This window comes from Suricata suricatta, chromosome 3, assembly GCF_006229205.1.
Source record: "Suricata suricatta isolate VVHF042 chromosome 3, meerkat_22Aug2017_6uvM2_HiC, whole genome shotgun sequence".
In the NCBI taxonomy this organism is placed as follows: Eukaryota; Metazoa; Chordata; class Mammalia; order Carnivora; family Herpestidae; genus Suricata; species Suricata suricatta.
The window spans coordinates 97,893,724-97,909,311 of NC_043702.1; the positions used below are offsets into that span (position 1 = coordinate 97,893,724).

At 51.7% G+C, this 15,588-nt stretch overlaps 1 protein-coding gene across 1 annotated transcript in view; it reads left to right on the forward strand.

Annotated features, from left to right (window-relative positions):
- Positions 1-15,588, forward strand: part of MARCO (macrophage receptor with collagenous structure) — a 35,315-nt gene that overhangs the window by 16,497 nt on the left and 3,230 nt on the right. Inside the window, exons 5-11 of the mRNA XM_029933020.1 lie at positions 3,443-3,487; positions 3,767-3,811; positions 4,041-4,148; positions 7,658-7,756; positions 7,852-7,887; positions 8,597-8,695; positions 8,788-8,850. Of these exons, the coding sequence (XP_029788880.1) occupies positions 3,443-3,487; positions 3,767-3,811; positions 4,041-4,148; positions 7,658-7,756; positions 7,852-7,887; positions 8,597-8,695; positions 8,788-8,850 (495 nt within the window). The remainder of the gene's footprint in view (positions 1-3,442; positions 3,488-3,766; positions 3,812-4,040; positions 4,149-7,657; positions 7,757-7,851; positions 7,888-8,596; positions 8,696-8,787; positions 8,851-15,588) is intronic.

Below are 15,588 nucleotides of genomic sequence, written 5' to 3' on the forward strand. Positions count from 1 at the left end.
CCTTCCCCCAGGGAAGCATGATTTGGTTACAGTTCCTTCGGCTCTGAGAGACTAGGACAACTCCTTAGGTAAGGAGAGCACAGAGGGGAACTAACCCCCTTCACATGTCAGGGACATTTCCCAGAGAGACCTTTCAGCCTTGACCTGAGTATGAGCAGAAGGTGTCAGGAAAGATGCATTCTGGGCAGAGACCTACATGTGCAAAGGCCCTGAGGCAGGAAGGGGAGTTTGGTGAGCATAGAAAGGCAAAGAAGGAAGACCCATGTGCTGGAGTGCAAGAACCAGAGGAGCAGAGATGGAAGACAGGCTGGCACTGGTGGGGACAAGGCTGGCCTGGATCACGGGCAATGAAGGGGGTGCCCCTCACTATGTATAGTGTTGACTCCTCACACCAACCCCAAGTGGCTTCTGCTATTACCCCCATTTCACAAATGAGGAAACAGGCTCAGAGTCATGGTGACGGACTCAAGCTAACTCAGGCATTGTTGGAGGAGCAGCAGGAGAGAGTCCCATTCCCACCCCAGACACCAGGCCACCACAGCAGAGCAGGTTTAGCCTGTATAGCCTGTGGTGGGAAGGAACCATATTGACGGGCACAGGATTCTAGGGACTCGCTCTCTGAGGGACAGGATGCATCCCATCAACAAGCGGGGCACTGCTCCTAAAGGGCCAGGGGCAGGAGCCTCTGACCTTGAACCCTGTACCCACAGGTCTCTGGAGTTTTTGCCTCTTCCATTTGGCTATTAAGGGTAGCCAAAACCCACTTTCCCTAGGTTTTTACCATGTCACGTGACCCTGTGTAGTCCCCTGAGGACCCTGGGAGACAGGTGGTGCTGTTCTTGTGTCACACAGGAAAACTGGCGAGGCCAGGTGAAGGCTGAACAACTGGCCAGTGGGGGGGCCAGCGGTCAGCTCCCTTCCCTCTGCCCCCTCCTGCCCCGACTCATGAATGTAGGAGAGATACGGCATTATGGGTTCCACCAATCAGACTGGGGCTCTAACTCTGAAATAGAAGGCATGTCAAAGGCTTTGTCACCATGGCGCCCCAACATGAGGATAGGCTTTGCCATCGGGAGACCTGTAATCTGCCAGGCTCTCTCCTCGTGTGTGACCTCAGGCAAAGCCACACCTCTCAGAAAGTCACTGTCCTCACGGTGATGGTGGGACATGCTGTGGCCTGAGTAGTCTCTCACGAGAATTCATATGTTGAAAGCCTAACCCCCAGAGTGACAGTATTAGGAGGTCAGGCCTTTGGCAAGCGATTCAGTCATGAGGGTAGGGCATTCCCCCAAATGGGACTTGTGCCCTTATCAAAGGGGCCCCAACTGCCGGAGTCCAGCTTCAGCAGGTCCAGGGTCCCCTGAAGGAGAGACGGCATTGGCAAAAAAGAGTGAGAGAGCCTCAAGTTTCTTTCTTGGTCACCAGGCAGGCATCTCTGCTCTGTCTGCTTTGGTGTCTCTTTTTATTGATCAAGCAATAACATGACATCAGAAAATCAGAATTGTTTACAGTGACTAATTCTTAGTGGTAAGATGTTTTAATCATTGGAAGTGATTAGAATAACAGAAATTTTTTATAATGACTAATTTTTCATAATAAAAGCTTTAATCATCAAAAGTATACAGAGAACTATCTCATTCATTTTAGTGTCACTCCCCAAGATTAAGAAAGTGAAAAACCTATCTCATTTTCTACAGATTGGTTTTTTGCCAATAATTATGACTTTGTTTTTGATTAACAAATTACAATCGAGTTATGTAATGCACTTACAGTGAGGTTGAGAAAATCCCACAGAACATAACAGGATGTCTTCAGCATAAAACAGGATGATATTCATGTCATTTAAGCCAGTAAAGCTAAGATTAAAACAGGTCAAACTGTACACAGATAGGCCAGGAGCCATTTTACTAGGCTCACAAACCACAAGAAAAAGAATGCTTGCTAACAAGTTGTTTGAGAAAGCCCTTTCTTTGATGCAAGCACAATGGCAGCGCTGTGTGTGTTGGCCTTGGACCTGGGTTTCTCACATCCTTATCCATCCTCATAACTGAAGTCAGCATAAGGTGGAATGTAGACCTTGGGAAGGCACTGTGTTATGTCCTTGTCTTCCACTTCTAATCTCCAGTTTAGGCTCCAATTCTCTTCAGACAAGACTCAAATGGACTATGTTTTTGACTTTGTATTTATTTCTTATCTCCAAATTAGGCTCCTTTTCTTTGGGCCAGACTCAAATGCAATTCTTGTCTTTTTAAGCCCTTCAAGTCTATGTTTTGGGTCTGCAAGGCTCATTAGAAGAGGCTTTTGTCAAATGTTTATAATATTTTGATCTAAAATCTCTTATGCAAGGACAGGAAAATGTTTTTTTCTTACAGGGTAACTGTGTGGGGAATATCAGTCTGATTTGGAATGCTGTAAGGCCTAATTAACGACGACCGGTTTATTTTCAATATGAGCAGTAGTAGTAGAAGGAGAGACCAGTTTCGCCTCTCATGGCAGGAGTTGTGTAAACGTTTGCCATTTCCTCACTGTGACTGTGTCATCTAGCAAGGCCGGTGTGGCTCCCAGCACCCAACGAGTTCCCTCGGCACCCCCTCCCTGCCACCCCATGAGGACGCAGCGAGAAGTTAGTGGTCTGCACCCCAGAAGGGGGCCTTCACCAGAACCCGACCACACTAGCTCTTGGATCTAGGATCTGGAACTTCCAAACTGCAGAACTGAGAGAAATGTCTGTTGTTCAAAGCCAGCCACTCTGCGGTGTCCTAGCAGCCCCTAACGAACTAGGATGGGACGTCCCACCCTCCCGGGTTGTTGTGGGTCTCAAGTCTGCAAGGCGGCCCTTGGAAAGGGCCAGAGCCACATGCAAGTTGCGGCGATAGGAGGTTCCGTTGATCCAGAGCCTGCCTCCGGATGGCCCTGCATAACTGGCATATTAATCTCAATTTGCTGAGGAGGAAGCTGACGCTCAAAATGAAGAAGTGACCTGCATGAGGTCACACAGCTGAGGGGGTGGTGGTGTGACCTGAAGCCAGGTCTGTCTGACTCAGCCTCTCTTAGAAGATGTTACTGATAGGATTGCATTTTGCCTGGTAGGCCATGAGCTTCCCAGAGGAAGGAGCTCTGCTTTTTCTTCTCTTCTTTCCACATCGTTTGGCTCAGTCTCAGTGACAGTCATCGAATACATAATGGGGTGATAAATGGCTTTGTTGCCCCACCTCGTGGGTTGGCCCATTGGTGTCTCTGCCCCTCTTCTTCAGGTCTTCCAGGTCAAAAGGAACCCAGAGCATGCCTGGAATCCCCTGCCTGCCAAGGCCACAGGCCAAGAAGGGGACCAAGGGGACCGAGGCATGCCATGCTGCCACACACACTGGCATCTGTCCACTGGCCCCATAACCTGGTTCTCCTCCTCGTCCAGGCTACGTTCTGAGTTCCATTTCCTTTCCAGGCCCCCCAGGACTCCAAGGCCCACCTGGAATCAAGGGAGAGGCAGGTGGGTAGGGGCTGGGTGAGGAGGCAGGGGCCATGGCTCGTTGACACCCCTGTGCCTAAGAAACTCAGCCCTTCATCCCCCATCTCTCTTTTCCTTGCTGTTGTGAAGGGTGAATGTTGTCACTATTGGGGTGTGTGTGTGTGTGAGAGAGAGAGAGAATGATGCAGACAGAAGCCCCTCCCCTTGTGCTGGGCCCTCGTCCCCTCCTTCAGGCTCTAGGACGTCAGCTGACCGAGGAGCCCTGAGCACTGTGATTAGTTCTTCTGTCCTTCTTCGCAGGCCTCCAGGGACCCAGTGGTACTCCCGGGAAACAAGGAGCCCCTGGTAACGTGTGTTTCCCCTGCTTGGGCTCAGCTGGGTACCCCCTCCCCCCATCCCCGCCCACGGCCCCAGGGAGTTGGTGCCCTCCCACGGTCCTCTGGAGTCTGGTGCCTCATCAAGACCTCTGAGGGATGACCTAACGTCCCCCAGATTTCTGCCATCCCCCAGTCTCCTTGGCTAAGGAGGCCTTAGGAGGACAGTGGGAGCCCATCCTATTGGCCATTCTCTGCAGGCACCCCAGGACGGCAAGGCGAGAAAGGCAGCAAAGGTGAAGGGGGACGTGTTGGCCTGAAAGGGGAACCCGGAGCTAAGGGAGACAAAGGAGACCTGGGCCTCCCAGGTAAGGCCTGTGTGAGGGTGTCGGGGCTTGTGGGGGAGGGGCTGGGGCCTAGGCCTGGGCCCAGACCCTGTGTCAGCATGTCTGTTCAGCCCCACTGAGGGCTGGGCTGTGCTCACAACTCCCACCCCTGGAGCACCTCTGTGGTCCCGTCTGTCCAGGTGAGCAGAGGCCAGGAATGTGAGAGCTGAGAGTAGCATGTGTAGGGGTAGATGCCACGGAGCACCAGGCACAACTGTGATGAGTGGGGACACAGGCCATGCCAGGAGCTCTGCGGAGAGGACGCTGAGGGGTGGCAGTGGGACATGAGGTGGGCACAGGGCAGGACAGGAGACTGGCTGACAGGGAGGGGAGGGGGGGATTCCAGAAGCAGGTGCTACGCTAGAACCATGAAGGCCCTTGTTCAGAGTGCAAGAGTCTGTGTTTCAAAGGCCTGGATGATTTGGAAGCCAGAAATCTAGGGTGCTCTGAGAAGCGCTGCCCCAGGGCCTCTGGCCATGACCGCGCACCTTCATGCCCTTGTCGCATGGCCTCCTGAACCCCTCAGTAGTTCTGGGATGCACTGGGGGAATGAGGGCCGGGTGCTAGCGGGCTTGATGCCACCCCCACTCTGCACTTGTTCACTTGTGCCTCAAGGCACATAACTTAACCAGCTGAGGTTTAGTTTCTTCCTTTCAGCAAAGAATGGCAATTAAAATGATAATAATCAGGGGCGCCTAGGGGGCTCAGTCTGTTGAACCTCCAACTTCAGCTCAGGTTACTATCTCAGACTGTGAGTTGGAGCTCCGCATCCGGCTCGCTGCTTGCTGGCAGTGCCAAGCCTTCTTCGGATGCTCTGTCCCCCCTCCCCCCCACCCTCGCCCCCGTCTACCCCTCCTCCACTTGCACTCTCTCAAAACTAAATAAACATTTTAAAAATAATAATTAAATTAGGCATCCTTTGTATGGCAGGTACAAGAGCTAGAGATCATGTTTTCAAACTATCCGGCACATGGTTCAACACTAAACAAATGACAAGCGTTCGTATTAGTAGCATCAGGGATCCCTTAAGGTAGAAACGGGAGAACTTCTGTTCTAGAAGCAGACACACCTGGGTCCTTGTCAGGCGCACTAGCTGGGCGACCTTGGGCAAATGACTCGACCCCTCTGACCCACAATTTACTCACCTATAAGAGGGGAATAATAAGAGCAACCTTTAATAAGGATGGGTTACAACAGGAATGGAAGACGCGCGATGTGTGGAGCTGTACCCAGATAGGAACTATTTACATTAGAAGAGACCAGGGTGCTTGCCTTCAGGAAGAGGACCCTTTGGGCGACACAATGCGTCAGCCATCCTCAAACTTCAGAAAGGCACTTGTGGAAGAGAAAACACGCTTGCGCTGGGCAGGCTGCAGAAGAATGAGGAGTGATGATCAAAGGTTTCAGGAGAGACACTTGTGCAGAGGTGACAGAGGAAGGAGGCTGTTAGGACTTTCAGGGGCTCTGTGATGAAATGCGCATGCGCGGGCCTCAAGGGCCTCCATAGGTAGGGGGCAGGGGGAAGGGCTGCAGGATTCTCCTTGAGGAGAATTGGGGGGTACTGAGGGCGATCTATGCACCAGAAGATGGTTAGACAGTTGACCTCTAAGGGTGATTCCAAAGGCTGCTGTCTGTAGTTCTCTGAGTAACAGGAGAGGGAGGCCCAGACTTGCCAGTCCCAGAGGAGGGGATGAGAACCAGCCCGTGCAGGGTGTGCCCTACTGTGCTCCCTCCCACACTCATCCAGTGCCCCAGATATGCAGATACTGCCACCAGGGGTGGCACCTGCCCTCAGACTTGGGCCTGGACAAACTGTGGTTGGCTGGCAGGGGAAATGTGAAGTTTCAGTTTTTCAGAAATCAGGGGTCCCACCTACCCCTCCTTTTCTGAGGTCTCCTCTCCCATGATCACAAGTTCTCCTTCACCCACTGTTTTCCTAATCTCCTGCCGGCCGACAAGGCTGGGGAGAGGGGCCTGCCCCAGTGGTCCTGAGGCTTTATGCTTTGTCCCAACCGATGGGGCAAAGGCCCCTGGGGAAGTTCCAAGGGCAGAGTCTGTCCTCACCTTGCCTTGAGCTGTGATAGGACCATTCTGACACCAGATGGCAGCTGAGGTTCACGCATTGGTGCTAGACTCTGGTCCTTTCACTGAGAGCACCCTGCTTCCCCAAGACTCCTCCTTTGATGGACATGTGGCCGTCATGCTGCACACAGACTTGGGCCCAGACCACATTCCGGAGTCCTCAGGCAGCCCCGCCCTTCCCATAACCAGATGGTTCTGGCCAGCCGGGCTGGTCAGGCACCAACAAACTCCTCCAGTCTTGTCTCCCAAAGGCCATTTGTCCCTTCTGCCAAAGGGCACAGCTGGACCAAGCAAGAACTTCCTTCTTTGGCACTTGCCCCTGGGGCCATAAGAGATCTCAACCGAACCAAGTTTTCTCTGATTATCTTGTTTCCCATCAAGGAATAATCATCCTTCAAGTATCGAAACCACCTCAAAGAATCTACTTCCTGAGCCTTGCCCCTAATGTCACCCCAGGCTTAGACCAGAAAGCTTAGTGTGACTGGTGATTCCTTCCCCAGGCCTCTGACCTCTCCATCTCCTTTCCCAATTCATGAGAGAGAAGGCTACCCTCCCTCCGAGGCCTCCCAACTCTGATATCAGGGAAAACAGTGGAGTGGAGCCTTTTAACCACATTCCATCCCAATTAGCCTGTCCCAGGGCTGAGGCCGCTGCCGGGGTGGGACTGTGACTAGCTCCTGCAACACCAGCCGCCCCGGTGGGCCGCTGACAAGTAGACCCAGGCTGGCACCACCAGCAAGGGCATGCAGCCCACTCTGAAGCCCAGCCCGCTGGTTGGGAAGAGGTTGCCAGGCCCCATGCGATTGATACAAGCCGTGAAGTGGCAAAGAGGAGGAGGGAGCAATGGAGGACCGAGGAGAGGACAGGCTGGGACGAGCCTTGAATGCTGATGGCAAGTGGAAAATTTGAAACCTTGGGCACCAGGAAAGGCTGGCGCCCTGGCAGGGATCCGAGCTGCTGCAATGTTTTTCTCTCCACTCATGCCTTCAAGTTTCTATTCTCAGCATCTGGGATCAGAATTCTGGAATATTCAGATTTCTGTTTGGGAGACTTGGAAAAAAAAAATAACTCCCCACATGCAGATACTGAAATGAGCTGGGCAGCGTTGGCTCAGCCTGGGCTGTGGTCCCTCCCAAGGGGACCGGTGTACTGACTGGGGCCCTGGGAGCCCGGCTTCTGGGCCTTCTGCTGCCCGTCAGCCAGGCCAGGTGACTTCAGCCATTTCTCATAAGTTTACATCCGGTCTGGGGCAAGATTGTTGCTCCTTGAGAGTATCTCCCACTTTGGGAATCAGGTAGGTGGAGCCCAAGGAGTTCGAGTTTGGAATTTGGGTGGGACAGTGTCAGTGAGACCTGATGGCCGGCTTCGTCCTCTTCCTGTGGTCTGACCAAGACTCTGTGGTTTTTCAGGAAGCAAAGGAGACATGGGCATGAAAGGAGACGCAGGGGTCATGGGGCCCCCCGGAGCCCAGGGAGGTAAAGGTGACTCAGGGAAGCCAGGCCTCCCAGGTAAGAGGCCGTCTGTTGGTCGGTAGATGTTCCCTTTCTCTCTGGTAGACTGAGCCAGAGGGGGACAAAATCCCTAAAGTCCTTCTTCATTTTAGGTGCAGCTGGATCTCCTGGAATGAAAGGAGACCAAGGTAAACTCTGGGAGTCCAGGCATCGTTGGAGCCGCTACTGTCGCTGGGCAAAGTCAAGTCCAGGATGTGACTCCACCATCTTTAATTTCATTGTAGTGTTAACCCAGACCACATTGGGTCTCTTAAAACCAGGCCCCCACCTGGGAGGAACAGGCTTGGTTGGCATCCCCTTCGAGCTTGGTAGCAGTCTGCCACGCAGGGGTGTGGAGCACACACCCACGACCAGGGTGCCCCGGGAGCCCAAGAGCCCCAGACACTGCAGAGTGATGGCAGAGATGAATGCATTGCTTGTGCTGTAACTTTTCTCCTATAGACCTGCCTAGTTCTAGGCTTCTAAAGGGAGCTGTTTAAGACTGCCCAGGGAGGGGTGTCTGGATGGGTCAGTCGGTTAAGCCTCCAACTTCAGCTCAGATCAGATCTCACATTTGTGGGTTCGAGCCCCATGTCAGGCTCCGTGCTGACAGCTCAGAGCCTGGAGCCTGCTTCCAGTTCTGTGTCTCCCTCTCTCTGCCCCACCCCCTCTCATGCTCTGTCTCTCTCTCTCTATCAAATATAAATAAAACATTAAAAAAATTAAAACTGCTCAGGGAACATACAAGGTGGTCGGAGGTAACATGTGTCACGGCTGAGAAGAAAGACAAGCAGAGGGGTAGGCAGCCAGGCTCCCTGCCGACCACCCCCAACCTCGCGGTTGTCACTTGACTTGCAGGACAACCTGGAGCGAAGGGTCTTCCTGGCTCTCCGGGCGTGGTGGGACCCCCAGGTGCCAAGGGTGAGCCTGGCAGTGCTGGCCCCCCGGGGCTCACAGGTAAGGTCCTCAGTCCCGCAGTGGGCATGGAGGGTGATGTCTGAAGAGCCACAGAACCCAGCCCTCACGCTCTCCGGGCATCCGTTATATAGGACCATCAGGGACACCCGGGACACCAGGAGCCAACGGCATGAAGGGAAGCAAGGGGGACCCAGGTAACAGAGGGGGTGGGGTGGGGGTTGGGGGGGTGTGGGATGGACAGGGAGGAGCACTGCCTCCCAGCGGGGCCCCCAGAAGGAGGCACAGAGTCTCCTGGGCTCTGGCCTCTGAGGCCCCCTAATTAAAGACACTTTCCTCTGCCCAAGTCCTAGGACCGTCTTCTGTCTGCCCAGCATCCCTGAAAGGCCTCAATGCCATGGCCAAACCTTCCCCATTAACGAGAAGAGAAAGGCAGCTGACCCACATTGTCTCCTGGCCTGCCTTCCAGCTGTGTGCATGGTTTCTATTTTCTCCTACTGACCTGCAGTGGGGCCCCAAGAGTCAGGGCTCTGAATTGGGGCAGGGGATTGTCCCAAAGGGACTCAGGCTGGGAGGAGTGACCCATGTGACCAAACTCACAGTGACCACAGTATAAACCTTCAAGCCAGGTCCTCTCAGTCACAAACCATCAAACCAGTGTGGTCTGGGTCTTAAACCTCTGGGCCAATTTTGTCGAGTCCCTACGTCTGAGCACCTACCATGGCCTAGAAGGTCTGGGCCAGTGTGCTGGGTGCTGGATCATCATGATGCCTGCTTCCTGCCCCTACACACACAGGCTGGTGCAGGACACAGGCCCACAGACTGTTGCCAGGTTGTGCCAGGTACACCGTGTTGTGGGCTTTTGTGTGGAGAAGTGCCCAAAGCCTGTTAGAAAGCCAAGTGCAGCCTGGAAGTGCAGAAGCAGCACAAAGGTGAGAGCAAGGGCAGCACGACCGCCTGGGATGGCCAGGGACAGTCTTCCATGGCCCCCTCCTCTGCCAGAGCGGAAGATCGGGTCGTGTTAGACAGCCTGATGCCCTCGTGCAGAGCAGTGCACAGACCCGCACCAGTGGCACGTCCTCTCAGTGCTCACTGATCAACCGGTTGCCTGATGGATGGATGGAGTCCTTAAACAAATGTGACTTAACTCAGCTAAGTGCTTTGATTGCACAGTGTCCCCTGTCTGGCAGGGGTGGCGAAAGGCAGCACAGCACAAGAGCAATCTAAGAGCTTGAGCTGGGGGCTCATAGAATGAGTGGAGCTTGGCCATGTGGAGGAGGGGATAGGAAATCTAGAGAGAAGAAACAGAGCAGGAGAAGTCACAGAAGAATGAGGGAGGACTCTGTAGGCTGATGTCCCTGGCATTGAGGGTGGAGACGTGAGAGAGGGTCAGGAGCTCTGGCCAGAAGGGTAAGTGGGGCCCTGGACTTGGATCCTTCAACTATCTGGGCTTCTCTGAAGATTTTCAGGAGCCATGGCCCAGACACCTCTAGCACCAACTGCCCTTCTAGTCCATGGAGCCCCAGGGTTGATTTCTTGTTCATGGATTGTGTGTCAGTGTGGGAAGGGCATCTGCTACCTGATGCCATGCTAAATGCCACCTGAAGGCAGCCAGCAAGGTGTCACCTTCTGGAAAGATTCTATCTGACTATGATGGTCAGATGCCCCTGATGCATTGACTGCCTCCTCCTGATCATGTATATTGTCACCTTCCCTGGTCCCAGATTTTAGGGCCTGAGGCTGCCTATCCCTGAGTTTTCCATTTGGCCTCATAGGGTTGGTGGCTTTTACTTCTCAGCTGTCAATAGTGAGTCTCTGTCCCCACCTGTCTGCACCCTTCTCCCACTGCCAGACCAATGGTTCTTAACTAAGCAAGGGTATTCTGGGTAAAGCATGATTTTACCCACAAGGAACACCTTGCCCATTCCCCAGGCTCCCAGCTTGTGTCTCTCACTGCCTGAGGGTAGGGAATTTTGCCCTGCAGTCCTCATCCTGGTGGGGGGGGGGGTTGCATAGTAAAAGCACCTCCTGATAATGAGCATTTCCATGACAACTGGGTGGGATAAGCACTCCTGTGAGTGCTGTCTCGTGCAGCTTGCCCAGCCTCAAAGAGAAGACAAAGCCAGGGCTGGAACCCAAGCCCAAGCCCATCTGCTACACTCCATCATGCCATCTTCCCACCCAGGCAGCCTGCACCTGCCCCCTACACCCCATCAGGCGCTCTCTCTCCCTCCCAGTCCAGGGAGGATTAGAGCTGAGGCTTTAGCAGCCTCTTCTACCCTGAGAAGAAAACATGACATTCTCAGGCCCTGTTACAGCTCTGTATTATTTACCCCCCAACCCACCTCCCTCACAGCACAGAGCCTGTTGGCCCTTAGCCTGGGGATCATTTCAACCCCATTATCAAGTTCCTGTATATTTGCTGAGCACCTTTTAGGGGATTTCCATCAATCAGGCCTACCGGTGAATACCAACCGGGCAAATGCTGAGTTATTCTTTAGCTCTGCCTCCCAAGTAAACACGGTGGTTATGTTTTCAACGTGGAGCATGTGATACTTACAGCTTATGTACAACTGCATGGATTTCCCACACAAATCAAATGCTTGTCTTGATCTCATAGCTGATGACCCACACGGACATCTCAAGAGGGCATTCCCACAGGTCGGTAATCTGGCAGCACATAGGCGGGTCCACCCACGATCCCCAAGTCAGAAGTTAATGAATGTTTGGAATAGATTTCTGAAGTGGGGAAAGGAAGACTGGGCCCCCTAAGCAGGAGCCCGGCCTTCTTATCTTGGAAGATCATGCAAGCTTTTCAATGTCAGGACAACCGGTATTCCGCAAACCGGACGCACTCCAGTGTTTGTCCAGTTTGGATGATATCAAGCCAGTTTTGCGAACTAATGTATTTCCCATTTTGAAAATAAAATCATTAATCTCTCAAGAGGTTATCTAGCCCCCCCCAGATGAAAACAGAAATGGCAGTGCCTTGGCTTGACCTAGAGAACAGCTAGATCCCATTATCATGTGTTAATTATACAGATCTAAAAAAAAGGAAATCTGTTTGTAATGAGCAATACCTCTCCGGCAGGCCCTGTGCTCGGGATTTCCTCCTAGGATCTTAGTCCCCTTGCCCTTACTCCTGAGTTTCACTACCTTACAGCAGAGGAAGCAAAGACTCCCCCGCGGGCAAACCCTCCCCAGGTTAGACAATGGGGGCTCACAGTTAATATACTTTGAATCCAGGAGTGAATCTCAAAGTCAGATTCCAAAATGGTGCTGTTCCAGATTTTGTCATACAGAATTGACATAGAGCGTAGAACTCCAGAGAAGTCAGAATCACCTGGACTTCCAGTTCCCCTGGCTCTGTCACCAGATACCCAGCTGCTGTGAGCAGCCACTAACCACACCCCACCCCATCCTGGTGACATGTTTCCCTCCATTGACATCTCTCGAGAGAAAGGAGCCATTTCAGATTAAAGACAGGGAAGAGGAAATTCTTTTCCTTCTGCTGGGAAGAGAAAGTGCCCAGTTTATTAAGTAGGGTGTCATCACTCAGCAGAACTTTCTCTGAGTAGTTTCCTTTACCATTCACCAAACAGTGTTTTAGCAAACCCCCCAAACTTCATTTTTTCCCCTAACCTTTGGTCATCCAAAGGATTATAAAATCATTTGATTTCGAAGTGGGGAGAATTGCAAAACACAAAATCCCCAAGAAAAAATTAATTTTAACTCAAAAACTCTTAGCCATTCTGAAGTTTGTTGTAATGGGGAGGGCTCGCTTCATCCTGTGGTCATCGTTTCTATTTCTCTCACTCCACCTCATAAAATGATATTAGAAGCAGCGGAAACACTTCAGCTCCAAAACAGCAATCTGATCAGAAGTTCTGCATCTCAACAGCCTTCCTGTCTAAATTACAGCAAGAGTCTGAATTTTCTGTTTTTATTTTCCTCTTGAGGCAAAGCCAATATGCAAATAACCTGCAATCCATTTTCTCGTCTGTATTTTAAGACACTTTGAAGGTAAGCAGCAAGGAATTATTAGTCAGACTAGCAATTAAGCCTTATATTGTGAATAGAGTTTCTCAGTTCATTCCAGCCCCATAAATAAGGACTGAGTTAGCCCCAGAATTTACCGAATTCTACCAAATCACATTACTAAATTGTCACTTATAAAACTTTTCTCGTTGGCCTCTAAATTTCTCAGAGGTATCTGCAGATTTCTACAGGCATCCCAGTGTTTGGTCCCCTTCTTGCTACACAGCTGAGTCTGTTAGTCATCAAACTTGTCCTCAACCTGCCAAGCTCCACTTAGCCTCTATGTCAGGGAAGTATTGAAGGAAGTTTCCTATTGCACTAAAAATTTCTACGCCAAATCAGCATTGGGAGACTTGCTCCTAACTTGCCCCAGGCCTGAGTTTCCTCCCCTGTGGAATTCGAGGAGTAGTCTAGAATAATATCCACTCTGGGACATTATTGACAGCACTCTGGGTTTGAAATGGGCAGTTTCCCCTCAGAGCAGGAATGTTCCAAGCTTTTAGGCAAAATACTAGTTGAGTGCTAAACAGGTAAGAGGATGCGTGCTTTGGTACTGCATGATTTTCTTGGGAGAAAATTATTTCTGTAAATAAACACCTTGCAAATACAGAGTTTGGAGTCCCCTCAGCTTGAGATGTGTGCAATATCCAGGAAAACTCAGTTAGCTGTGGTTAGGAGGAGAAACCCAGCATTTGTTGGCTTCTGAGACAGGAAGGCAGCTCAAAGATGGTGGGCTGTGGTCTTTTTTTCTATTTAATACCAACCAAAGACGCATTTCTGAGCGTGGCTTCTCCTCTCTAATCTTGACACCTGCAATTCAGATGTAGGTGAGCAGAGAGGAAATATCTACCACCTCTGCTGGGCGACCTCAGGTCACCAGCAAACATTTATGGAACCCGATGGGCAGCAAGCCCGGAGCTCATGTGGGCCAGTGTCAGAGGCACTCCCTATTGAGAGGGGAGGCAGACGAGCACAAACAGGGGTCTGTGGGGTCTCTGGGACGGTGTCTACTGAGCACTCGCCAGACATGGGGCTCAACACAGGACACAGAGGACTTCATTTCAGTCTCCCAAGTGCCCCCATAGGCAGCCTGGAGACTCAGAGAAGGAAAGTAAGCCTCTCAGAGGGCAGCACCTGGCTCAGGGTCACAGAGACAGATGCAAGTGCAGGTTCTCTGATTCTGGCCACTTTGCTGCCGTGAAAAGGAGTGTGTCATCCATGGGCGAGGCCAGAGAAGGCTTTGCGGTTGGTGACATCTGACATCTTAGCAGGTTTCACAGGCTTCATCTGAGTTCTCCAGGGGATGAGGGAGGGAGGAGGTAGAGCATGTGCCAATCGCCACAGAGTGAGGTGGGGCCTGCCTGCCAGGGTCTGACCTCTGAGGTTCCTTTAGCCCTTAGAAGAAACTTCCAAGCCTCAGTTCCGTCTTATCCCTAACATGAGGGGCTGAGCTCACTGCCCTCTCAGATCCCTCCAGTGTTTCCTGCTTCCCTGGTGCCAAGGTCTGCAGAAGCAGCTCTGAGCTCTTGGGGCTTCTGACCCACTTCCAGGCAGCTCCCGGCCTCGGGGGAACAATTGCAAGGGCTACCGGGAGCCAGGAATGCCCTTGCTCATTATTCCAGAAAGGGATCCTAAGAGGTCTGCTGGGCCCCTTGCCATGCCCCTCATTGACCCACACACAGTAGGTGCGTAGGAAGTTCCCCAGGTTGAAACTCCCCCCAGGCAATGGGCCAGCTGGGTAACCGAGTTCCCTGTGGCTGCTGCTTGTCACCACAGGTGGGCTTGGGCCAAGGGAAGGACCCCAGTCGGGGGCGTGTGGTGGTGAGCATGGCGTTCCTCTTGTTACTCTCTAGTGACCGTGACGTCCCAGGCAATACTGAGCTTTCATTTCCCCAAGTCTGTGTGTCTTGAAGAGTCTTGTTTCTCTGGCATCAAATTGGTATTGGCACTTAAAGTCAAGAAACCGATGTTGCCGGGCACCTGGGTGGCTCAGTCGTTTAAGTGTCTGACTCTTGATTTCAGCTGGGGTCACGATCCCACGATTCGGGGCTCAAGCCCCACATTGCGCTCTGCACTGACAGCATGGAGTCTGCTTGGGATTCTCGCTCTCTCCCTCTCTCTCTGCCCCCTACTCCTCCCCACCCCACCTTGCTGGTTTGCTTCCTCTCTCTCTCTTTCTTTCTCTCAAAATAAATAAATAAACTTAAAAAAAGGTTTATAAAAAAAAAAAAGAAAACCACAATGCTGCTAAACCAACAAAATATTATCTCCCTGTAACCTCCCTCCTCTTCTGTGGCCCTTCCATGAAAAGCAGTGAATAAGGAGATGGGTGGGTGGAAGGAGGGAAGGAAAAGGAGGAAGAAAAGGAGGGAGGAAGGATCTTTCACATTAGACCCACAAATCGGATCATCACCAATGATTGCAGTGATTGTTTTTCCATCTTCTGGACATGAGACCCTTTAGCCTCGTCAATCTTTTGCCACATTAGGGCCACAATGAAATAAACCAACAAATTCTATGGAGCAGCCAAATACTCCTGGCGGCCAGTGAGTCCCCTCCTCAGTCTTTTGGAAATAAAGACAACTTTGTTTTCAAAATATCTTTCAATTCCTTTCCAATAAAATGCAGCAGGACTGGAGTTAGACACCAAGTCAGGTTACAATTGGACAAAGAAGGCCAGCCAGTAAATCCAGAGTCTGTCTGTCTGTCTGTCTAATGCAGACTTTCATCCACTCCGTTTCTATTTGTCCCCAACGCGTGTCCCCATTTATCTCCAGTCTGTCTCCTTTTATGCTTTGCTCAGGAGGCTTTAAACAATAGTGGAGAACCAATGTATCTTTCCGTCTGCATTAATCAGACAAAAGGTAGAGGTTGTCTAAGATTAAAAGTGTCTAATA